The sequence below is a fragment of the Poecile atricapillus genome, chromosome Z (assembly GCF_030490865.1).
Source record: "Poecile atricapillus isolate bPoeAtr1 chromosome Z, bPoeAtr1.hap1, whole genome shotgun sequence".
In the NCBI taxonomy this organism is placed as follows: Eukaryota; Metazoa; Chordata; class Aves; order Passeriformes; family Paridae; genus Poecile; species Poecile atricapillus.
Window position 1 is genome coordinate 113,968,594 of NC_081289.1, and position 24,619 is coordinate 113,993,212.

A 24,619-nucleotide genomic window follows, 5' to 3' on the forward strand; every position below is an offset into this window, starting at 1 on the left:
TTTTACTTATTACCTTCTTATCAACAGTCTGGACTGCATGATTTTACTAATGATTGATAAAAATATATACTGTGCTTAAATTTCCTCTATGGGAGGCAGGACTACTCTCTTTCCTGTGTGGGCAAACATTGAAATGGAAAGAATGAGTGTTGTAAAAAAGGCTTGTTTTCTTTTCAGTGCTCTGGCATTTATCAAGAAAAGCTTGGGTAATTTTGCTGTACCCTTTAGATAATGTGACCTTGATAGATTACAAAAATTAATTTCAGTTTAGGAGTACAATAAGAAATGAGATGCAAAGTTCATTGCTGCAGTAATAAAACCAGTTTGAAGACAGCTTCTGGAATGATATTATTGATTAATGTGTCACAGACTTTAATATAAGCTGCCACTATTTTAATCAGCTTGTAAGGACAGTTATGCTGATGCTCCTAATCAGACCACTGTACAATACAGACAGGCCATTCATCACAGTAAATTAGAAGCTATGTTTCAGCACGCAAAACCAGAAACAATCTGGCTAACCCACAGCCATCTACACAACCCAGAGGAGACAAATATTTATTGCAAGTTTTTCTGAAACCTGATAAAATGTGTGGTCTGAAATCCAGGACAGTATTCCACTCTAATATGAATAATGTACCTCAAAGAAATGTTTTACTGCTGGTGTTTTTCCCTTTGGGAAATACAGGCCAGATTGTATCACATTACACATTGTGTAGCTTTGAGTTCATTTTAATTTTCAACAGTCATCTGTTTTCTTCATCTGTACATAAGTCATGCCACAGGAACATCTGCTGTTTCTTTTCTTTCTTCCTATTGACTTCAGTTTTACATTTTTACATTGTGGTTTTGTTTCCAGATGAGGGTCAAAGTCAGCTTGCTTATTCAAAGGAGAACAAGGGGAGACAATGTTACAGTGCTACAGTTGTGATGGGTTTGATTCCTGTTTACACGAGCAACCTGGAAGCCAGTAGCTCTTCTGCATGCTGTCCCTCCTGCCCTTGTCACAATGCCCTGTGGCTGGGCTGAAAACGTTTTTGTCCCGTATACTTAAAAAACTCTTTAGGTCCCTGTGCTCAGGTGGACATAAGGTAGCCTGTCCCTGCATTGTGACTTTGCAATACAGTCTCTTTGCTGTGAAAATTAGGGCTGTCAGGTTTACTCCTCAGGGTGCATCCATGAGCCTTACAGTGGTGCATGAATGCACCCTGAGGATGCCCTAATTTTCACAGCACAGAGACTGTATTGCATAAGAAAATTTGCATTTTCTAAGCAAATTTTACTGAGAATCTCATCAGCCAGTTAAACCTGATGTGAATGTCGTAACAGAAGGCTGAGATATTTAATAATTGGTAGGATTTTGCCTATACTCTTTGTCTTTTTTGCTGTTCTAAATGGGAAAAAAGAAAATTAAAATTTGAATTCTGCTGTGGTGGTGGTGGTGTGTGTGTGTGTGTGTGTGTGTGTGTGTTCCAAAGGAAATAAACTAGCAAAAGTGGGGACAAAAAAAAAAAAAAAAGAAAAAAGAACAAACCTTGGTAACAGCAGCTTGATTTTTAGTCCCAACAGACTTAACTGGCAGAAGGGGAAGGGAAGATCTGGGGCTGGCTAGCAGAGAAGCATTACTGAATATAAACACTACAAGGCATCTCTGAGTGCTCTTATCATACAGAGCCCAAAAGTATTTGTAATTTGCGACTCTGCAGTCAGGAGCAGTCTTGCAAGCAAGGAGTGTTTATTGTGGATTTTTAGTGCAGAGAAAACTACAACCAAGCTGACCAGAAAGACTGGAATTTCATCTCTCTCTCTCCCCTCCCCCTCTCTGCTTTCTTTCTGTTGCTCACTCATTGGATATCTTTCTCTGCCAGCCTTTTAAAACAGAAATTACTGGGTCAGTGACATACATTTTCTCTCTTTTTCTAGTATGATCTCATGTTCAGCCTGCAGCAGAAACACTGCTACCTGTAAGTATCTTATTCAAGTTTGGTGTACACACTGAATGCTGTTGTGTTAGTGGTTGTAAGAGTGCTTAACAGCTTGCAGAGTTCAGTTTGTTGCTGGATGTTGCAGCAGAGCAGCCAGACAGTAATTTTTGAGCTCAAGATGGATGAAAGCTCAGTTCTAACTTCGAGGCACTGGGTTTTGCCAGGGGTTTAGTAGAAATTAACTGGAAAGTTTGGGTTCCAGACAACTTTATCCTAATATTCAAGTTGTTATTTGTAATTTCTCAACTATGCTGGCTTTTTTCCAACAGATTTGGAAAAAACTTTGTGGCTTTAAAATTTGGAAGAACTAAATAAGATTTCCCTTCTTGGAACTGTCTTATTAATGAGACAAACTAGAAAAATTGTGATAAAAAAGCACTGAAATATATGCTAAAAACTTGATGCTAGTAAGTAATTAAAAAGGATATATTTAATTTAGCTGGGATAACGTGTTTTTAAAATTGTAGACTTATTTTGCAGTAGATGTCTGTCAGCATTTTTACATTTTCATGTTCACTGAGACAGCTGATTCAGTTCATCTAAACTAGGCAGCGTTTTATTAGTCACATGTATGAACAAATCTTGTGTGTGTTCCTTAACACGTGTGTTTACAAAGGTTTTACATTTCCTGCTGATTTCTATGTATTTATCTGGAACCATGACCTTTTAGAAATAAGTTGCTTTCACTGTGTTTTGTTGAGGCATTCCAACAAATTCTGCAGATAATTATACACTGTTTCTTCAAATGTTTATTTAAAGGGGATTTTGCAAATTACATGTTTTCTAGTTAGAGAATTCTACTAGTCACAGTCTCAGCTAACCCAGGATTGCACTTTACCTCAGGCAAAATGCATCTCTGCTGTTGGCATGTGTCCAAGGTGTAACTACTTACAGGGTGTTATCTGCCATTCCTTAACCCAGCAAATACCCTGCCAAATACCTAGCTTCTTGGTGACCTGTAATCCTTGCTTGTAGTGCATGGAACAAAACCATTAAATAGCAAACAGTCCAAGGGGTGCATGTGTTAAGTGCACATTGTGGAGTGATAACCCTCTAATTTAATAGTTCATGATCCTTTCAATGCTCTGGACTAGATTTTATTTGCTGTAATAATATTCATCTAATTTCCTAGAAATCATGGAACGCTCTTACTTGTTTTCTTTGAACATGTCCTCAGAAAATTTTGCATGTTCTTTCTGTTTCTTGCAAAATTTTCTGGCATTCATTAAAACAAATCAATCCAACTTCAAACCCACAACAATCATTCTCCATTATCCCCTTCTAGCTTTGCAAAAGAATAGGGCAATTTTGATCCATCTGCTCAGGGAAATATCCCAGGCAACCAGAGATTTTGTCACATACAGAGAAAGTCTTGAAGTCTCGTCCAAATCCCCATGAAGGCTTTGGGTATCATTGAGACTTGGCTCAAGGTCAGTTGTGATTACAGGTATTTTAGTCAAGTTTTAGGTATTAAAGCTGAGACTTACTAGTGCTGTTTCAGATTTTATTTTCAGTTGATTTGTATTAGTAGATAACTGTCTAAATAATTTGGATTAATCTTTTACTTACATCAATATAGCTCTGCTCAGAATCAGACTCTCTAATTGTTATGTTTGTAATTAAACCATTGCATAATTTCTCACATGTGCACCAGCAGCCGAAGTTCTGGCACTTGGAGGAAATTTTTAACAGAAACCCTCCTCCACATTGTCCCCAGTTTTTTATGTCCCTCTGTCAACTCTACAGAGTTGCATTCACTGCCTCTTCAGAGGCCCCTTCTCCCTCTGCCTTCCCCCCAGGCTCATCTGATGGGTGGGCAGGAGTTGCTAGCAGATGAGTAGGTCCTTAGAGTTCCCCCTGCCAAATGTCAGGTTGTCTTGTTCGATGCCTTGGGCACATCTTCGTGACTTATCTTCCAGGCTTCCAAATCTCAGAGCCAGCTTGTCTAATCTGCTTCTAATTATGGGAAAGGATGTCTCTCTGCTTGTTGCCACATTTTTTATATCAGTATGGGTTTCTGTTGGATCTCAGGGGAATTACTGGACAGGTGGCAGGACATAACGCTGTGTCTTGCAAAAATACACCAGGTAATTAATACAGATCCTAGCAGTCAGATGGCTCTGTCTTTTCAGCTTAGAGTCAGCACATGATTTAGGGTGAAAAGACCCTCTGTAGATATTTGCACCCACCTGTTTCTCCAAGAAAAGACAGTTTTTTGGCAAATCTGGCTTCAAAGTTACATCAAGCAACTCAGGACTTGATTACTTGTTTATTAAATAAACCTTGCTATTTTAGTAGGTTTGTATGTCTCATGCTCCAGGCGCTCTTCTGTTAGAAGTCTAAAAATAAGCAATAAAACCTCTCTTCTTCAGGCTGAACAAATCCAGCTGTGTTGGCTTCTCCTGATAAATCATGTGCTTCATCCCACTGAGGGATAACAACTAGTATATGATAGATCACTGAACTGACATGACTGTTTCACTTCTGGGACAAAAGCTGGTAGCTTTCCGTGAGCTTGTACTCACACAGTGAGCCTGGAGTTGTTCTGTTGTTTCAGTTGTTTTGTCATATAGACAGACCCTCAGAAAGCTGATGAGAAAACAGCTTAATTTCAAAATGCTGATACTCCTTCTGTGTTGCTCATGAATACCATTATAAATACCATTCATCAGGCCACTATGTATATCTGAAATATTGTGATGCATTCAGAATTAAGCAGTCCCTTAGTTGTATGTCCATGTTACACAGGTAACATGGCAAGAAATAGGAGAGGTGAATCAGGCTCAGCTGTGATATTAAGGGCAGAAAAGTAAGGAGTTTGCAAGGAAGTCCAAAGCAGCCACAAGATGTGACAGTGGCATCACCAGCAATTGTATATCTGTTGAAAAGCAGGACACTGTCTATCAGTAAAGTACCATGTAGCACACACAACTTGATTGAGGTAATGGCCATCTTCACAGATAGGGAGGATGTTGAGGATGTTGGGGAGGATGTCTCCCCAAAACTTTCTCATTCTTATTGTCATTATGTGCTGAAAGAATCTCTTGCTACTGTATAAGTAATTGGGAAAGTAAGGTTATACTTCCCAAGATCTTCACTTGGCCACCACAGGAGACAGTCCTAGAGCATTCAAGTAGAGGCTAGCGTCTGGAACATATGGGGCAAACATATAGTGATACAGGAGCTGTATCTGCAAACTAAAGTGGTCAAAGCAAGACTGTTATACACAGTGACAACAGGACCAAATTTGTAGCAGAGAATGTCTCATGCATCCGCCATGAAATTGATCAAAATTCTCCTGATTCCTCTTGTAGGCTTTATGTTCTGTTTTTGACGCAGGGTAAGAAAAGGCAGCGTAGAAACCACTGCCTGCACCAGAGGTTTACAGCTGTACTGCATGCTGAAATTTATGGGGCAGGCACCAGAAACAGATGACCCTGGGCTGTAGCAGAGTCAAAATGTAGATGCCTCTAAATGAGTGCCATTTTCAGATTGGTAATGAAGCTATCTCTCAACTTTAACATAGTTTTATGTTAGCTATCCACAATAGAAGGGAGAAAGTCAAAACTATCCAGGCTTTTAATAATTTCTGATGAGGTGCTGTGTAAGAAAATGCCTGTGAATATAGCTATTTTGCACTATAAATCTATGTCTTAGCTTGCTATTATGGAGCAAAGAGTTAGTGGCACTATCATGAGATGTAAACCACCAGGTCTATGTGTCAGTGTCATATACTGCCTCTTAGCGCTTTTCCAGGCCCTAGTCTGAATCTAAAATTTCTAATTATTTTCTTATCTGAAAATAATGGATCCTACCATGGTTCTACCATGGATTCTACCATGGATTCCATTCCTTTTCACCAGTAGAATTCTACATTTTCTCTCAGATTTTCTTCAGACTGGTATGACTTCAATATTTTAAACAAAAATGGAAAGACTTTCAGATAAATACCTAGAAAATTAGGGTTAATTTTTTTTTGTTCAAGACTACACAGTCAACATACATCTAACTTTAAATATATGTGAGTCTCGATGTCTTCAGTCTTAAATATGTGGTGAAGTGAGGGGATCTGTCTCGTTTAACTTTAGGAAGTGAATAATTTGGCAAAATTTCTGAACTGCTGGTTGTTTTTCAGTGAAATTTAAAACTGGATGAAATTTAAAATGTGCATTCAGTTAAAGGCTGCTCATAAGGTTCTGCTGGAAACAGTGACCACTTACCTGCTAACAACAACAAAGAAAATAGAGACATACAAGGATTTATTTTTAAATTAATTTTCAGGAAAGTTCACTGTTGGTCATAAGGTTGTGGCAAATATGTAGTCAGGGAATTAAAAATTTACAGAAATTAAAGGAATGTTGACACTTTACTGCCTTGGAATTCTTATGTTCTTCCAAATTTAATTAAATAGTATCACTTCCTATTCTTTGGGTTGTACCTTGTTACTTTGGAGGATTGTAGAAATAAGGCTTTTAAAAGGATTTCAGTAGTGCTTGTTTAATGTCAGAATAAATGCTCTTTTCTTATGAGGTTATAAACCTGAAAGATTAACTAGGGGCATGAGAAACTTTCATGATTTATACTGTATTATCTTTATTTCCATTGAATTTTTCTCAGATTTTGGGATTGTCTGCTATTTTCTGAGCATGTGTGCACTGAATGGTATTCAAAGGTGAAGTCAACCTACTGCTTGAAATGAACTGCAATTGTCAGAAATGGTGGAAGTACTTTGAATGTGCTTGTTGTTTTGTTTTTATCCCTATGGTTGCCCGATGCCTTATAGCAACTTTCTTTCTCTTTTTTTTTTTCCAGGATTAACAAGCCTTGAAAGGACTTTGAGAACATATTCATCATTCTGTCAGGCTTGACCAATGAATTTTATAAAAACATAAGGATATTTTGTAAATGTCTGCCCCATAACTGCCCAAATCTGCCTTGCCCTCCAGTCAAGGAGAGCCTGTTAATAGAAAACATGTCATAAATTTTTGCCTGTGAATAATAATACCTTCATTATATGGCAAAAGTCTGCTGGTGGAGGAAGAAGATTCCTTTTAAGAAATTTACTGTTAAGAAATTTTTCCAGTGGTGAAAAAGGCTGGCACCCCCTTATAATATGAAGCCATTTGAGCAAAGCTCATTGTTTCTGCTGCTGCCTGTTGTGTTAAGAGTTGTGTCCTCCTCCTTTATTAGTGTGAACCTTGGTATGAAAGTGATGAAGGGACAGTCTGTCTTCCTGTCAGAAGAAGACCTCAAGTTTTCCATCCCCAGAGAGAAGGATGTCTGCAAAGTAGAAGTTGTGATTAATGAGCCAATAACACAGAGGGTTGGGAAACTTACTCCACAGGTATTTGGGCTCTGTTTTGCTGCTTTGAGTATTAGTGTGTGCAGGTCTGTGAGAAACTGAAATGAGCTGCTTTATTGATTTTTGTTCTTCTTTTAGGTAGTGATTAAAAGGCATGAAAATGAACACTGTGTGAGATTCAGGCTTTTGCTTAAGTAGACAGCTGGCAGAGAGCTGAAACCCTAAAATCCAAAAGCTGAGCTCACTAGCAGAAGTGCACAGAAGTGAGTCTGGTCAGAGTCTCCCTTCACAAGTGAAGAATGGGTATTTCAAAACTTCCAGTTAGGAGATAACCTCCAGTCTCTCAGCTGCTTATTTTTCTCACATGAGAGTAACCAGTGCCCTTTCAGTAATGCACAGCCCACTACAGCATTTTGAATTTTAGTCACGGAGCCACTACTTAAGGAGCAATTAAGAAAAAAAAAATCACATACAATAAGTGCATTGTGTACAGCATTATTTGTTCTGTTCTGCAACTGCTAAATTGTTAGCAGATGGCAAATACATTAAAACTCCCCTGTTTTCTGTTCAAATGTCAAACTTGTAGGATTAATGAAATATATTTCACATATTACCATTCTTCTACTCATCTGCTTTACAGATTGCCCCACCTGAGTTATAGCAGGAAGGAGTTGAAAGTAGCTGTCATGAAGATGTAATGTTATAGGCAGAAGAACTGGTTTTAATGATTTATAACCAAACAGGTTTTGGGGTTTTGAAAAATTCTGGTTTGTGCCACAGCATACACTTTTGTGTGTTTGTATATGAATATAATTTTTAACCTCCTTTCTGCAGTATTTGGTGGCTTCTGTGAAGATAAGTAAAGGAGCAGCAGTCTCAATAGATTTTTCAAAACTTCTGTCTTGGTCATCAGTATTATTTTTGCAAACCACTGACAAGTACTTCAGCTGAATCAGCACTCCTAAGGTGGAGAGGCATACCAGGGAAAACAAGAGGTGATGGGCAGGACAGTGTATGATCTTCTCTAGAGACTTGCCCCAAATAGTGTAGTGCATCTGCTGAAACTACCCAGGGCTTGTTTCCTGCCAGCACAGGGACGCTGACCATAGTACCCACCTCTGCTTCCCCAGAATGGTCCTAGACTCATACAAACATAGAATCATTAAGGCTGGAAAGACATCGAAGGACATGAAGTCCAACCATTAACTCAGCACTGACAGGTGCTAAAACTATGTTCCTAAGACCTACACATATACAAGTTTTAAATGTTTCCAGGTATAGTGATTCCACCACTTCCTTGGGGCACCTCTTTTAATGCCTGACCAACCTTTCAGTAAAGAATTTTTTCATAATATCCAATCTAAAGAAGAGGAGAAAAAGAGGGACTTACATGTGAAAACTATGGTGAACCTCTTCTGTAGGCAGTTTGTCTGGCTGCAGAGTAGCATTGCTTTCAACTTCTTCTCTGGCCTCTATGTGCAATAGGACCCAGGTATTTTGAAATAGCCACTTTGTCCCGTGCAACCCAATATGTTTCAAGCACACAACTAGAAGCCCTTTTCAAGAGATCCCAGGAGATGTGTGCATTTGCTGCACCTTATTTTCCAAACAACTTCTCCTCTCCCAGCCCCACTTCAGTTAAGCACCTGCTCTTTCATGGCCCTGAATATGTGCCCAGGCACAGATTCATTATTAGAGTTATTAATAGAGTGTGGAAGCTGCAGGCACTCATGTAGAGGGAAGAGCTCTGGTGGGCAGGTGGCCCTAGGGCACCAGGCTGGAGAGAGGCTGTGACTGCTAGTGGTGCCTGAGTTTTCACCATTCCTGAAACAAGGTGCCAGAGTCCAGATCTCCTTGTGCCACTCATGATCTTTCTACAGGAAATTCTGCAGCCAGAAAATGTCTCTGGTATGATCTGGTTTACTACCATTAAAGTGAGTAATATTCTAGGAATGTATGACAATTTAATTATAAATTGTAATTGAAAAGCAGTTGAAGTGGAAAAAAAAAAAACCCTCAACAGTAATTAGGAAAATATTTAGATTTCCTTTGTCTTGCCCACTGAATTTATAGACAATTAGAGTTGCCTGTTTATACATAAGGAAAAAATATCAGGAAATATAAACCAGATGTTTCTTTTTGCAAAGCAGATTGTGTCTTAATGCACATGTAGATTCCCTGTCAGTCAGTGGTAACAAATCTTTGTGGAAAAGTTCTAGATTTTCCAATCCCATGTTACCAATTAAGATGTGGAACTAATGATGTCTTAAAATTGAGGACATTAATTCTCTGATACGATTGGATCCAGTGAGATGCAGCCCAAAGTCCTTAGGGAACTGGTTGCTGTAGCTGTGAAGCCACATTCAATGATACTTGAAAAGACATGGCAGTCAGGTGAAATCCCAGTTTCCAGACTGGGAAAAGGGACCATCCTTACATCCATACAGCACCCATCCTTAAAACAGGTAGATCTTTCCTGGCAATTGACCCATCAGCCTCCACTCTTTCCCTGCGAAAATCATGGAAGAGATCCTCCTAGAAGCTGTGCTAAAGCACATGGAGGACAAGGAGTGGATTTGAGATAGGCAGCATGGCTTCACCAATGGCTGGTGCTGCCTGACCAATGCATTGTCTTTCTGTGATGGAGTGACTCCATCAGTGGGCAAGGGAAGGGCTCAGATGTTTTTATCTGGACTTCTGTAATCCCTTTGGCCTTGGCCCCCACAGCACCCTTATCTAACCAAAACCCTATTGACTTTGAGGGCTCTACATTGATTTATGTCAGTGAAGAATCTTAGTTTCAGTGTACAACATTAAGTTCCTGAAACTACAGTATGAATGGGCTTTGTATGTAATATGCTTATTTTTTTTCTTTAAGATAACATACCACATAACTACTTAATTTTATTTTCAATTTTGGTAGAATGTCATATAAAACTATCCAATTGATTACTTAAATATCACATCCCTTTATGTTTGTTTGTACTAAGAAGGAAAGGATATTAAGCAAGAAAAAGACATATTTGTTGTTTTTGATTGAAAAAAAAGCAAAGCACATATTTCTACGACATTTGAAAATAATATGCAACAGAACAGCCACAACATAATCAAAACTTTCATCATATGTGAGTAATTCTGTTTTCCACAAATTTCTCTTGTCCTTCCTTTCTAAGCAGTCCCAACAAACAAAACTAAGCACATTTTCCATAACACCACAGATTATTCCAAGAGGTTAATCCATATATATATGTCAGAAAATCAACTAACTCATTACTTAAAAGAAAAAAAAAATAAGCAAAAAAGGATAGACTTTGTACAAGGCACTTCTTGATGAAAGTTAAAAGCAGGCAAGAAATTTTAAAATGCCTAGGAATATAGAAAAATTATCACATTGCTTGAGCATCTGAAAATAGCTACACTGGAAGTAGACCCTTTCACTAAAATGAAAGCTGAGAAACTCTAACTACTCTTCCATTATAGAAGGATGTAAGCTCTCTCTTGTGTAATGGCTAGAAATAAACAAAGTTCAATAATTCTTATGTCCTTTAGTGTAAGTCCACAAGGTGGTCATGAGGTGCTTCATTTAACTACGCATTAACAATTAATTTAGAATTAAATTATTATATAAATTTTGCACTGAAAGTCAGAGCATCCAAAGATTTTCTCTATGAGCTACACTTTGAGCCAACATTTTAGAACCTTGTTAAAGTCCCTCAGCCATTTCACCATCATCTAAAGTGGTTGTGGAAAAAAAGGCAATTCATGCAAGGCATAATTTTTTGTCATATTTAAAAAAATTACTGTCATTAAGAAATTACCTCTTCTTTTTTTTTTTTTTTAAAAAAAAGTGGCTAGTCAGTCAGCCGTGTACATCATGTACATATATTAATTTCTATTAGTTATGGCCTCATTAGATCTGTTAATGAATGTTGGACAGATTTCACATTACTCTGTGGAAATCCATATAACCAAATACATTTATATTCATAGTGAAATACTTAGGAAATGCAGTGATTTTGATTTCTTGCTGGCTAGAATATGCCATTTTCTCTCTGTGGATATGAAATTGTGACCATCTTTCATCCTGCATGGACTGAGTAGGGATTCCCTGTTATCACAAGGACAACACAGACATAGTCTTATCAATGCTAGGAGCTTTCAGGTGGTGTTTCAGTAAAGAAACAATACTGCATGGGAATTAAAATTCCCAGTCTTGCAAATTGCAGTATTTGAGAACATGAAAATTGTATGCCTCAGAATCCAAATCCCTTTTCCAAAGAAGGGGTGTGTCAAAGCAATCTTTATTCTATTTATGTCAGGCATAAATTCTTCTTCATTGCCTTGCTTTCACAAGCCAACCAACCATTAAATAAATCAATCTGCCTGAAAGAAGTGTCTGCCTTAGATGGTTAAACTGTGGTCAGGCAGACTTACAAATTTTACCTGCATCAGCTGTGTTGTAATAATTAGTCTATTTTGAATTAGCTGGTAGGGAAATATAATTGCTTGTGTGCTGTGGATTACACTGATTTTGGGGCTGGATGTTTGTATGACACAGAGATGATGTCTGATCTAGAAAAGAGCTCCTGGTACAAAGTCAGTGTCACAAAAACTAGGAACAGCTCTGAGCTAGTGAAGTTTCTAACAGAAAAATTTCACTGGGTTGTATACTTTTGTGGTACAGTTGTAGTGGCCATAAAGCAAGATTTCTATATAATCAAGCTATTGTCATGAGCAACTTTAAAAGTCAATAAATCTCAAATTCCAATGCTGTAATGGCTGGCTTTTCAGCAACACTGCAGTTGTATTCACTGCTGGATACATCTGCACCCATAACTCCAGAGGCTGCAGTGGTAAAGAAGGCGAGGTCAAACTATTTGTTGTACCTGGGGGGGACTTGGCAGCCTGAAACAATCACATGTGACCTTTGCCCTTCTAATTGTGGAGTGCTGGCAGCCCCATATTTAACCGGTTGCTCTGACTCTCACTGGGAGATTGCAGCACAGGTGAATATCTATTCATAGAAAGAACTAAATATTAAAAATCTTCTCAGTCTGATGTATTCCAGGCACTCAGAGAGACGTGGAACAACAGATGCTGTGAAGTTAACATCTTTGGCAGCATGGTGCCAGTCTGTTCTCTCTCCTTCGTAGGTTTTTGACTGTCACTTCCTTCCTAATGAAGTCAAATATACCCACAATGGATGTCCAATTTTAGATGAAGACATGATCATGCTTAGGCTGTACAGGTAAGCAGCAGAAGCAGGTCACACTTCACTGTTACCAGGAACTCAGCTGACCTTAGGAAGAGCAAGCAGTCAATTTTTTCACAGTTAAAGTATGTTCTGCTGTACATGTTGTAACTACTTAGATCCAGTAGCTGCATCATTAGTCAACAAGAGACCATCTGTTTATAGCAAAATTTCTCACAGTATATTGCAGATATGCTCATTTAATGTGTATTATGTATTGCTGGCTTATTACACAAAACCAGTGATTTTTCATTATGCTAAGGAAAGGGACAGTAGTACTTTTGATGCCTTGTGAGGCTACCTGGAACAGAGGCTAGACAGTTTTAAAAGAATAAAGTAGGTATTTATTAAAACAGGCCTTCAAAGGATATGCCTCAGTCAGCAAAAGAGCCTGACCAAAGCTACACCGAAGATGGACCCAAGATGGACTCAAGATGGATTCTTAGTCATGTATTTTCACACTTTTATAAGTTTGGGTTCATTTACATGTTGGGGTTAATTATCCAGTTGCAGCTTCAGGTCCCAACCTGCCAGGTTGCTCCTCTCAGTTTTCCTGTTTATACCTCTTGGGCCTGGAGCTGCAACAGTGCCCTTGGCTCTCAGGCTGGAAAAGGATTATTTTGTCTAACTAAACTGTGAAGAGAACTTGCTAACGCTTTATATGAAGTTCAGAGCTATGTACTAATGCAATAGAGAATTTGGAAAATGTGAAAGCTGAAACTTAAGGTATCTCTTTCAGACTACTGCATGTTCTCCACTGCCCTGATGATAGGGACAGACACTCTCATACATACACAGCGAGTAACCTCTTCCTTCACATAGACACCCCACTTATAACTAGGAGGATTTGGGTAGCAGGGTCTGGATTATGGTGATTCAAGGCTTGAGCACACAGGAGAGAAAGGGGTTCAAGTAATTCAGTTTAGAAAAGGAGGACAATGCCCAAATCACAAGTGAGAGAAGATGGATTGATACATAACTAATTTTCTTTTTTCACTTGCAGGTTTACAGAAATGGAAACATTTGTAGAAACATTCACCCTTCATGTGCAGTTACTTGAGCCAGACTGTAACATCATAAAAATGCGCTCCCATGCTTTGGAGGTCCCTGAATACTACGGTCTGTCTAGGGTGATTGACAAGAATATCCTCACCTTTGATTATGACAGAAAGATAAACCTGGATTGCTCCATTTCCATAATCTCTTCAGAAACTCACCTGCCTGCTCATGGCCAGCTTTTTGCCCAGAAAGTGCAGCAAGCGGAGTTTCGTGGAGATCAGCCACGGGGCTTCTTCCCTGGTACTAGTATGACATGCTTTTGTTGTTTGCCTTAGCACATTCAAAGAGATGCAGCAGATTATGTGTGCAGCAGTGGGTTGTTTCAGACCTGCTGTGTAACAGTGAGAAGGTCGTGTGAAGTTTAATGAACAGCTTGAGCTATTGTGAGCATGAAAGGGACATGATGATTTTGTGAGGCACCATGCAGATCACAGATCTGGGTCAATAATTCCTTGACTGGATTCTGTTTCTGGCTCCTAGACATGTGGACCAATGTGACAGCTTTGTGAGTGCCAAGACTCAATAGAAACAGCACAAGTAGTAGCATCTAACCAAGACACCAAGAGAGAATGGAGTTGGAAGATGTCAGTTGGAAACAAAATCCTGTAGGAGAAATTAAGTCAGGAAAGGAGCCTCTCTCAGGGTTACTTTAGCTACACCAGCATGTTCCCTGATTGGTTTCTGCTCCGGTAACAGTTTCACTATGTTGGGTTACAGAGCACAGCCTGGGCCAACAGTGCAAAAATGGGAGCTGTACACTGGGACTAGGAGTTATCAACAACAAAAAGATGAGCTGTGAAGAATTTCTGGGGATGGGAATTCAGTATCAACACCTCTACCCCCCCTCACCTGACACTGATTATATTCCCGTGAGGTTGGATCTCTCAGACAGCAGAAGCAAAACTCTGCACAAGGTAGATTTTTATGCAAGTTCATAATGTCTGATTGTCACCCTGTGGTTTTGTTGTTGTTTCTTTTTTAATAAATTTTTTGCTCCTTGTCACACTTGAAGAGAGATAGGGAGCCTTTTAAGTTTTTCAGTTCTTAGAACTTTGCCAGCTAAGCTAATGAAAGGCATTATCTCCATGCCAATGGTCTATGATTAGACCATTATGGATACAGAGAAGCACCTCTGGTTGATTACTGTCAGATGTAAGTAGTTTATCCTGAGAGAAAAATTAATTCTGGCATAATTCCGCAACTTTTATACAGCATGATCTGCACTGACTTCAACATATACGGTAATTAATAAGTTAAGAGCTCTGTGAACATATTCAGTTAATAATAATTAACAGCTTGTGCATGTTTCTGTCAGATAAAGTTATTCATTAAACTTACATCAAATTAAGTAAGTAATTTCAGCCCCAAATTAAGGACACAAATAAGACTAGTGAACCTGAAAGTCATATTCTTGATGTCTCAATATTTACTCTAGGCATTTTCTAATTAAAATATTTCAACTTTTATTTTCAAAATAATTATTGCTTTAACTTGTACCCTGATTTTCTATGTGAAGCTAAAAGAAATTGAATTTATTTTTGCACTTTACTTTGCCTTTTCTGTTGTCTAATTTTTTTCCTGTTGTAGACAGAGTATGCATGGCTCCCTGTTCGGATTAGAGGTGCTGTTCCCAACCAAATACCCAAAGCTGCCCCAATGGCAAAGTTCATCCTGGAAGTTGATCAATTTATTTTAACCCCTATTACAACCACAACCATTGATGCTGAAGACAATGAAACTCCAAAGTCCCTGCTTATATTCAACATTACCAAGCCACCTCCACAGGGCTTTATCACTCACCTCTCTGACCACACAAAACCTGTTGGCTCCTTCATGTGGAAGGATCTCAGTGACATGCTCATTGCTTATCAGCCTCCAAATAACAGCCATACGGAGAGGAGGAATTATGAGGTAACAGATGTGTGAGCATTTGCTGGTTTTCACCTCCTTAAGAGTAAGTAAAATGGAAATAAATGTAATCATGTGTAATGGATATTTTTCAGGGAAAAAAGTTTAAAAAACTATATGCAATACAGGAGCAGAAGTAAAATTTTTTGCCACTTTCTCCTGTGACACATCATCTTGACTAACACAAAATAGATGTTTATTGCTCACTACATAAGAATTTCTTTGTACTGAAAACCTTTTAGTCCCCCTGAGAAATATCTAAACTGGATTTTTTTTTTAATAAGAGGAATAGTGCTTGTTCATCTACCCCAGAGCCTTCGGAAAGATCGGTCGTGCCTTTTCCACACAGCTTTTATCCCTGCATGGTGTTACTGATCCCTGTGACCTGTGCAGAGGTGACATATTTAAAGTCATGAAAGATGGACCAATTAAAGGCCTGGATTGCTATTTGGTCTTACAGCCTACCTGCTGTGATAATGGTGGTTTAGGGATAACAAAAAGGGGTTCCCAACAGTTCCTGCTGGGAGTAGTAAAAGCAGGCCAATAACACAGAGAGCATGATGCAAGTGACGAATGAGATCAGGCTTCTGTCTGCAGGCACTTGAGTAAGTTATGAAATAACTTTCTGATAAGGTACTTAAGGAATTATTCAATCAAAGCAAAATGGTTGGAAATAAAATAATAAAACTGAAGGAACAGAAAATGAGAGCAAGGTAAGCTAAGGAAAGGGTTGTCTGGAAAGCAGAGCAACAGCAACAGTAACTAGCAATTGTTGCTGACAAAAGTTGTCTTGCTTTTTCTTTTCTTGGCTGTCACAATAACCTCCTTTCCCTGTTTCCTTAATATGAGGACCAGACTTCCTACCAAAATATCTGCTCCTTAAGTGCCTCATTTCTGTTCTGCTTTCAGCATTGTTTGATTGCAGATTTTATTCAAGAATTTGACAGTTCTGGAGCCTGACAACTCAAGAGTTTGATTTTTTTTTTTTTTCAATTTAATTTTATTTTTATTTTTTTTTTTTTCTATACCAGTGCATATATTTTCTGTCAAATCTATTTTTGGTCCTACACCTCTTAAAAGAGCAGGAAATGTCTTCTACAACTTCTTATTACTACTGGTTAAAAAAAGCTCTACTAGTTAAAAAAAAAGTTTAAAAATTATTTGATGCTTTAACTGTTCCTCAAATAAAATGAAAATTACACACACTACAAACTAAGTTTCACAAAATTAACTGCAAAGAGCAAAGAATGCAGATACTCTGTTTTGTGCAGAACTTCCATGGCTCTTATTAGAAGCTAAATCAAGGGGTTTTTTTTAATTAACATATTATCAGATGGCTGTAAGATCTCTCAGGAGAGACTGCACTATATCTATTTGAAGTATATTTAGTTTCCAGTTTTCAACAAGCAGTTTATCTATTTTCACAACAGGTGGAATTTGAGGTGCATGACTTGTACTTTGAAAGGAGTTTACCAATCACTGTGCATCTTTTTATCAGAACAACAGATACAAATGCCCCTCGTGTTTCATGGAATACAGGTGAGATTTCTTAAGCTGAATTCATTTTGCTTTGGAATTAATAACATTTTTGACACACATATTTGACAAAGCTCTGAAATTCAGATTTACACCTGGAGTCTAAGGATCATTAAACTGAAAGGGCTATTTTCCCCTATATTAATTTTGAAGGGACCATGTTACAACAACTTGAAAAAGATCTAATGTCTTAACTGGAATGAAAAATAAAGAAAAAATGGAGTTACAGGAAAATCAGGATTTATTTATACAGCATTTATACATATTTATATAATTTTTATCAATTTATACATATAAAATATATAATAAAATTGGAAAATATATCATTAGATACATTTATAATATTTATACTATTTTCTTGAAGAATGAATTGTACATTAAGAAGTATGAATATTAATGGCAAATATATGATGGAACAGGAATAGTAGGGTAGCATGTGGGAAAGACCAAGGCTTGTTGCTGTTTAAAGTGGAAGTGTGAAAAAATAAACAACTAGGGAAAAGGGCATGATATACCACCAGCCATTTAAAGTCTGGAAACTTTACAGGGTTAAGTCTAATTCAAACAGATTTATAATGCCTGCTCTGGAAAGGGAACAGATTCTCTCATCTAGAATGCATTGATCATCAAAAGGAAAATATATAAGATCAGGGAAAGTGCAGTTTTCCTACAGTAGAAAAGGAAAGGGGCTGAGAAGAAGATACCTCATGTCTTCCAGAGAAACCTCACCTGAAATGACTGTCTAAGTAAGAAGGAAGACTGTCAGGAATTTTCCTCTGTAAGGAAGTTTCCTCTGTCAATATATGTTTTAACTGCAAACTCACTAAAGAATCTAAATGCCCAGTTTCAGACATTTTGAGATTTCAAGTGCAATGCTCCTGCCAGTGCAAATGTCCAGAAATGTGCCTCATTAGATTATCAGAAGACTGGAAACCAGCTACCAAGGGAACTTTCCTGCCTGACCTTTCAGATGCCCCTCTCTGTGAGGCACAATTGCACCACCTGACTTTCTCTGCTGGGACTGAAGCCATTCACAGCAGGTGGCTCCAGTGACCTGATGGATGTCCTGCTTGACTTCCTGCACTCACCACACACACACTAACAGACAACTTTCTGTTACTGGCTCAGTCTGGGTTTCCCATATCAGAATCCTAGCTCTCTGTTTCCTTTATGTAATTTAACTGTGGTGCAGCAACACAAAAGCAGCTCAAACTGGGCATCTCCAGGGAGAGACCCTGAACAAAGGAATCCCTGAGTTTTATATCCCAGTCTGTGTGTACTTGTTCCAGAGGTGGTATTTGTTCTTGTTGCTCGTGGGGTCCTGCAGTATCTGGGTGACCAGCCACACCCCATACCCTTTTTTAGACAAAGCGTCCGTGCACATTCATGGTCCTTTGCCTGGGGCTCCAGCTATTTCCTTCTACCCAGGGCACAATGTGCAATTTCCACATGAAGCTACCTGCACTTGGTGCATTCTGCAATATTGGAATTGGTTATTTCTCTGAAAAAGATTCCTTAAAGATAGTGAACAGATTCAGGTATGTCTGATGTTGTTCTCAGACTTTTAGGTGGCCTTAGAATCATAGCATTATAAATGTATTAAAGCTGAAAAGAACCTCCAAAATGATCTTCATCTGAATACCACCACAACCACTAAACTATATCATGAAGTGCCATGTCCACCTGTTTTTTGAACACTTACAGTGATAGTGACTCAACTACTGCCCTGGCAAGCTTGTTCCAAAATTAATCACTCTTTGAGTGTAGAAATATTTCCTAATATCCAGTCTAAACCTCCACTGGAATGCCTTTCACATGGAGATATGTAGATAGAATTAAACATTCTGGGTTTTTCTTTCCTGGTTGGAAACAACTTTAGAAGTGTTAAATGCTGACAGTGACGTAAGTCTCTGCTCTTTGCAGGCCTTAACCTCCTAGAAGGACAATCCCGACCTATCACATGGCAACACTTCCAAATTGTGGACAATGATGACATCCAAAACGTTCGCTTGGTCACAGTTGATGGCTTACAGCATGGGCGGCTGTCAGTGAGAGGTAGGTAATTTCAACTCCAGAGACTGGAAAAATCTCCTCAATGATAAAACAACAGCTCTGCTCCCTCTGCTGACCGCCTTCTTCTGCTACAACCTTCTTCTGCTACAACATGGGTACTAAAACAGGAATGTTCAAAAAATCAGTATTTAAACCTTTACTTTCCTAATGCATGTTTACACTCCAAAGGCAAAATTTTAAAGAGATCAGCTATGCTTTCATTGAGAAACATGGTTTAGGAGGAACACAGTCAATACATTTTTAGTTCTTACATTTTTGTTTGCAGATGTTAAGGAATGTCAAGTGATTTTGATTTACTGGCAAATACAGACAACCTTCGGATATAGTTGTTACCAGCAACTTTAAGGTTTATTTCAAAAAGTGGAAATTAAATTACGCTTCTAACTCATTGGCCTTCTGCATTATCAATATTATTAGTTTTGCTCTGCAGCACACAAGTGGTCTCAGTGCTTGGGAAAAAGGTTGTGTAACGGCAATCACTCTGCTCTTGGCAGGGTGGGAACATGTTGCCAATATCAATGCTGAGTTTTTTGATAGCTGAATGTGTTTATGTAAAATGGATCACCTAAAGACATAAAGAAACTATTTAAATAAAAGGAAAGGTAGCATTTTGAATCTAGCAAATACAAAAACTATTCAGAAGTAAACTTAAATTCAGGAAACTCCTGACAAGTAGTCCAGTGTCTGCAAGATCATCCTGCTGCCAAGCAACAGACAGGAACAGTGTGGAGTCAGCAGTGCTGGGTGGGTTCAGCCCTAGAGACTGAAGTGTTAGGGAGACTGTGCAGCCAGTCAGGGCCCATCTCCTGGTGGCAGTCCTTCCATACTGAGTTTAAGGGTTTCTAAGACTACCATGCACCAACCAGAGGTGGATATTTTGTCTCCAGTGACTGCACCTTATTCTCTTTTGTCTGTCCGCATAGGGACATGCCAAGGAAAACATCACCACAATTTTTGGCAATTGTCTTCTTTTTGTAAAACCTTAGAGAAATACTTGGTTTCTTTACTTGGTGGCTCTGAGGAGATCATACCTTTTAGTGCCAGCTTGCAATTCTTGAATTACTTAACTTGCCTGTATATTTGTCTGTATACATCACATTTCTAGTGAAGCAGAGTTATAAAACTGTCTTATTAGAGACAATAATCTCAATACATGTCATGGGGTGACTTTACTTTTAAGATAGCTTTGGGAGCTAAGGAAGTTGAAGCTGCTGGTGGCTGATGGGAGTCTTTTCTCCTGACCAGTTATCGGTCATTTCTAAGAATTGACAGCAGTTTTGACCATTGAAAAGTGAAATCAACTTGTGAACACCACCTTAAGATGTAAAGCCAGAGCTCTCTTGCTCTCTTTGGGTTTCCGGCTTCTGACAAGGTAACAAGGCTCTGTCTCGGCCTCCTCCCCCCACTCCAGGCCGGACAAGGCCGCAGAAGGCGGGAGGGGAGGGGGGAAGAGAAACGGAGCCGGCCAGCCTGGTTTAGTTTGTAGTTTCTGCTGCTGGACTGAAACCTGACACCATGAACTCTTGCAGCTTTTCCAAACTTTAATCCTTTTACTACCTGGATAAAATGTACAGATTACTTCTTTTTCTCAGAGAGACAGAGAAAGAGAGAGACAATCAACATGAAGAAGACAGTGAAGAAAAGAGTTAAATTTTAGATGGGGAAGAGAGAATAAGGAGATGCTTTATAAGCTGGAATATTTTTCTGTTAAAGCTATGGAGATGGACAATAGTGTTTTGAAAAAACTTCTTTAATTTATAACAGAGTATATTGGGAGGAATGGAGTGTTCAAAGTGTTGATTTTGAGCAAAAGGTGGAGTAATTGTGATACAGTGAGGTGCTGGAACAGAGTGAAGCGAAGATTTGAGTCCTTGAGGGCAATGAGAAAACTGTTTTCCAGCGAAGCTCACAGAGACAGATGAAGAGGACTTTTGCCTTTGAATAACTCATCCTTAAAAAATGACATCCCTAGAGTCATGGCCCATACACACCTCAGAGTGATGTGAAATGGGAGGAGAGAACTGATGACAGATTTCCGGGCAGCTGGTATCAGAAAAATGGAAAACTATAACAGAAATAGTTTTCTCATGAAAAACTCCATAGATTAGTAGAAGAAGACTTCTGTTTCTCTAGAAAGACTGATGAAAGGCTCTAACAAGAATTGAGACTGTTTTAAACACTAAAGTTCTAAAGTTTTTTGTCTCTGTTGTCATGTGAACAAGGGAATGGTGGGTAGTGGGGGATAAAAGAGTTTTCTAGAGGTTTATTCTGGTGTTCTTACTCTTGTAGTTTTGTTAATAAACTTTCTTTATTCCTTTTAAGTTTTAAGCCTGTTTTGCTCTTGTTCTAATCCATATCTCACAGTAAGAAATAAGTAAGTTTTCTCATTATTTTTTAGTTACTGCCTTAAAACCACAACATTTATTTAGTGCATTAGCCGGGAAAACGAAATTAGCAAATCTAAACCACTACAATACACCAAAATCCCCACATAATTATATTTTACTTGCAACAAAATCCTGAACTTTAACTATAAATACTATATTCTTTGATGCTTAAAATGCATGTAAAATGCTCTGATAAGAAAGTAGACATTGAAATTAAAGTGGAAACAACCACAGTTAAAAAATCTTTGATGTCTCTAGTTACCTTTAGTGAGATTTGGAGGATTTTCTCTGGTTTCACAGTTGCAAATTTTGCATTCTTATTAGCTATTCCAACTCCTACAATTTTTTTTTTTTTCGTAGATGGAGTTACATTAGATTTTTCTAGTTAGCAATATGTTGTTCATCTCTCTCCCTCATAACCTGGAAAGATACTTTTCTGGGCTGAACCACACATTTTTGATGTGTTTTCTTCCACTATTTTGACAGGACAGAAAGGATTCATGTTCACCATCTCTGACATTCAGGCAGGAGTTGTTCATTACCATCACGATGACAGCGATTCTACTAAAGACTTTGTGGTATTTAGAATCTTTGATGGCCCCCACAGTATTCGACATAAGTTTCCAATAAATATCCTCCCAAAAGATGATAGCCCTCCATTTCTAATCAGCAATGTGGTCATTGAAGTTCACGAGGGACAGACAATGCTGATTCAGAGCTCCATGCTTCATGCTTCAGACATGGATTCCAGTGACGACTACATACTATTCAATATTACCAAGCCATCACAGGCTGGAGAAATCATGAAGAAACCAGGACCAAACTTAATAGGTAAAGAAGCACATCCACAAAAGTACACTTTTCTTTGTCGCCTTCTTTTAAAAATACAGTAAATGTTACAGTCAGACATGTTATTTTGGCTCAGGACAAAAAATGGCAAATTTGGACTTCTTTCATTGTAGTGTAAAACCACATCACTAATTAATGTTGGTCTCTGCACTAGAATAACTGTCCCTGTGTCCACAATTTATCCTGAAATTCTTCCATTCTGAGTCTATTTTCCTTTCCAGTACTTTTATCTAGAAAAAGTGTTGGGCTAGCCAGGAGTTAGTTTACATGCACTGTGGCAAATTCAGAGCTAATACATGATGCTAATTGTGCATGTAATGATGAGAAATGTAATCATGAAATGTAATGATGAGAAAGCTCTCCTGTGCAACAACCCAGAAATCAGAAATTCCTGTGCTAGGCTGCAGGGGCTACTAGTCCTGCAAATTCTCTTCTGAACAGTTGCTTCATTTTTTGAATGATCTTTTAAGTGACACAGAAAAGAAGTTGTTGGTGATCTTCAGAGAATGTGGAAGACAATGAGTAACATTTCAAAGGACTTACTTCAGTTAGGGTGAAAAAAAGGACATTATACTTCCTCAGTTGCACAGCTAATGCATAACTTTATTGTAGTATTAAATTGTATTGTACTATAAATGGAGTGTTCAATGGAAGATGTATTCTTCATTTCAACAGGGTATTCTGTCAACAGTTTTCTTCAGAGGGATCTATTTAATGGAATAATTTATTATCGTCATTTGGGAGGAGAAGTGTTTGAAGATTCCCTTGAGTTTGTGCTATGTGATAGCCATGACCCTCCAAATCTCTCAGAGCCACAGGTATGAAATGGAAACATCTTTGCAGTCTCCTGATTTTTTTCTTCAAATGGCTGATACGTTACATGTTCTGACAGGTTTTCAAACAAAACTAGTCTAGTTTTTTTGTGATGATAGTCATCACCACGAACAGTATTCTTCAGGGCTATTTCTTGTTATTTCTTGTGGGGTTGTTCTCTCCCTGGCTGAATAGAGACAAGTTCATGGAAAAGACTATTTCCTATACTACAAAATGAAACATTGAAAACAAATTGTACTTAGAGACAGTACAAACAAATTAAACAGCTCTCCTAAAGTCAACTGAGAATAGACTATTTTTCTCATGCAAGAGTCCAACATACTGAATTTAAGTTTGCATTTAAAGGGAAACCTCTAAGATCAAAAGCTTTGCCTTTAACTGTGATATGCCTCTGATACTGATGTGATGATGATATGGCATGACAGCCATATCTTGTATCTCATAGTCCAGTGATCCACTTCTGGGTGCATGTTGGTTAACAGCTACTCTCTTACTGAGAGGAATGGCTGACGGTTCTACTGTCTCCCCAATTCCAGGTGATGATGGTTCACATTATCCCTGTGGATGACCAGCTACCCAGAGAAGCTCCTGGAGCGACCCGTCACCTGGTTGTTAAGGAGACTGAGATTTCCCACCTAACTAAGAAACATCTCCACTTCACAGACGTGGAAGAGCAAGACAGGGAGCTCACATACAACATAACCACTTCCCCATTTTTCTCTTGCAGCCAAGGGTAGGTGCAACCTGACACACCTTTCATGTGGGACAGGGGAATAACCCATGTAAGAGGAGCAACCTCAGTGGCAGTAGCATACTTGTGCCTCAAGTTCTTTATCTGTTTGTTGAAAGTGCAGGTGACAACAGCTAGATGCAGCTCTCCTGTTGATGATTAAGGGTAAGCCAGAGCCTGAAGGAACAGGGTAATAATACACAGAGTAATAAAAAATAGGTAATGCATAGTTGAACAAGAAATAAGAAGCAAGAAATCTTGTGAAATATTTCCTTTTGTTTCACATGCATTTTACACTGACTTGTGGGATCCCATGCAGCCTCAAGCACAAGTCACAGTACCTCCTCTAACTGTTAGAATGGGGCTGACCTGTGCCTGCCCCAGACTGAGAAGAGGAGGTGATGCAGCTTTTTCAAGAATATGTATCAGGCACTCCTGATTGTGGACTAGGAAAACAGGCAGAGCATGCTGTGGGAGCAAGGGAGGTATGGAATGAATGGATATAGTAGCAGTTTACATCACTGGTGCTGTAATCTCATTAGAGCATCAGCAACAATTTGCTAAATGAAAAGTTTGAAATCCAGATACTGTATGGTTTAAGGTAAAAATCAACACTTCCAATTTTGACCTCAAGCAGCAAAGGATCATTATGTAGCTGGGGGAGGGGGCTGTTTCCCTAATCAGTTAATTAGCCACATGGTTATC

The 24,619-nt window shown here is 38.6% G+C and overlaps 1 protein-coding gene across 1 annotated transcript in view; it reads left to right on the top strand.

Annotated features, from left to right (window-relative positions):
* The first annotated feature begins 6,848 nt into the window (after window positions 1-6,848).
* Window positions 6,849-24,619, top strand: part of FREM1 (FRAS1 related extracellular matrix 1) — a 58,708-nt gene continuing 40,937 nt past the window's right edge. Inside the window, exons 1-10 of the mRNA XM_058826218.1 lie at window positions 6,849-7,329; window positions 12,441-12,535; window positions 13,542-13,837; window positions 14,315-14,511; window positions 15,185-15,508; window positions 16,936-17,044; window positions 18,965-19,096; window positions 21,988-22,332; window positions 23,026-23,168; window positions 23,721-23,917. Of these exons, the coding sequence (XP_058682201.1) occupies window positions 7,099-7,329; window positions 12,441-12,535; window positions 13,542-13,837; window positions 14,315-14,511; window positions 15,185-15,508; window positions 16,936-17,044; window positions 18,965-19,096; window positions 21,988-22,332; window positions 23,026-23,168; window positions 23,721-23,917 (2,069 nt within the window). The 5' untranslated portion in view covers window positions 6,849-7,098. The remainder of the gene's footprint in view (window positions 7,330-12,440; window positions 12,536-13,541; window positions 13,838-14,314; window positions 14,512-15,184; window positions 15,509-16,935; window positions 17,045-18,964; window positions 19,097-21,987; window positions 22,333-23,025; window positions 23,169-23,720; window positions 23,918-24,619) is intronic.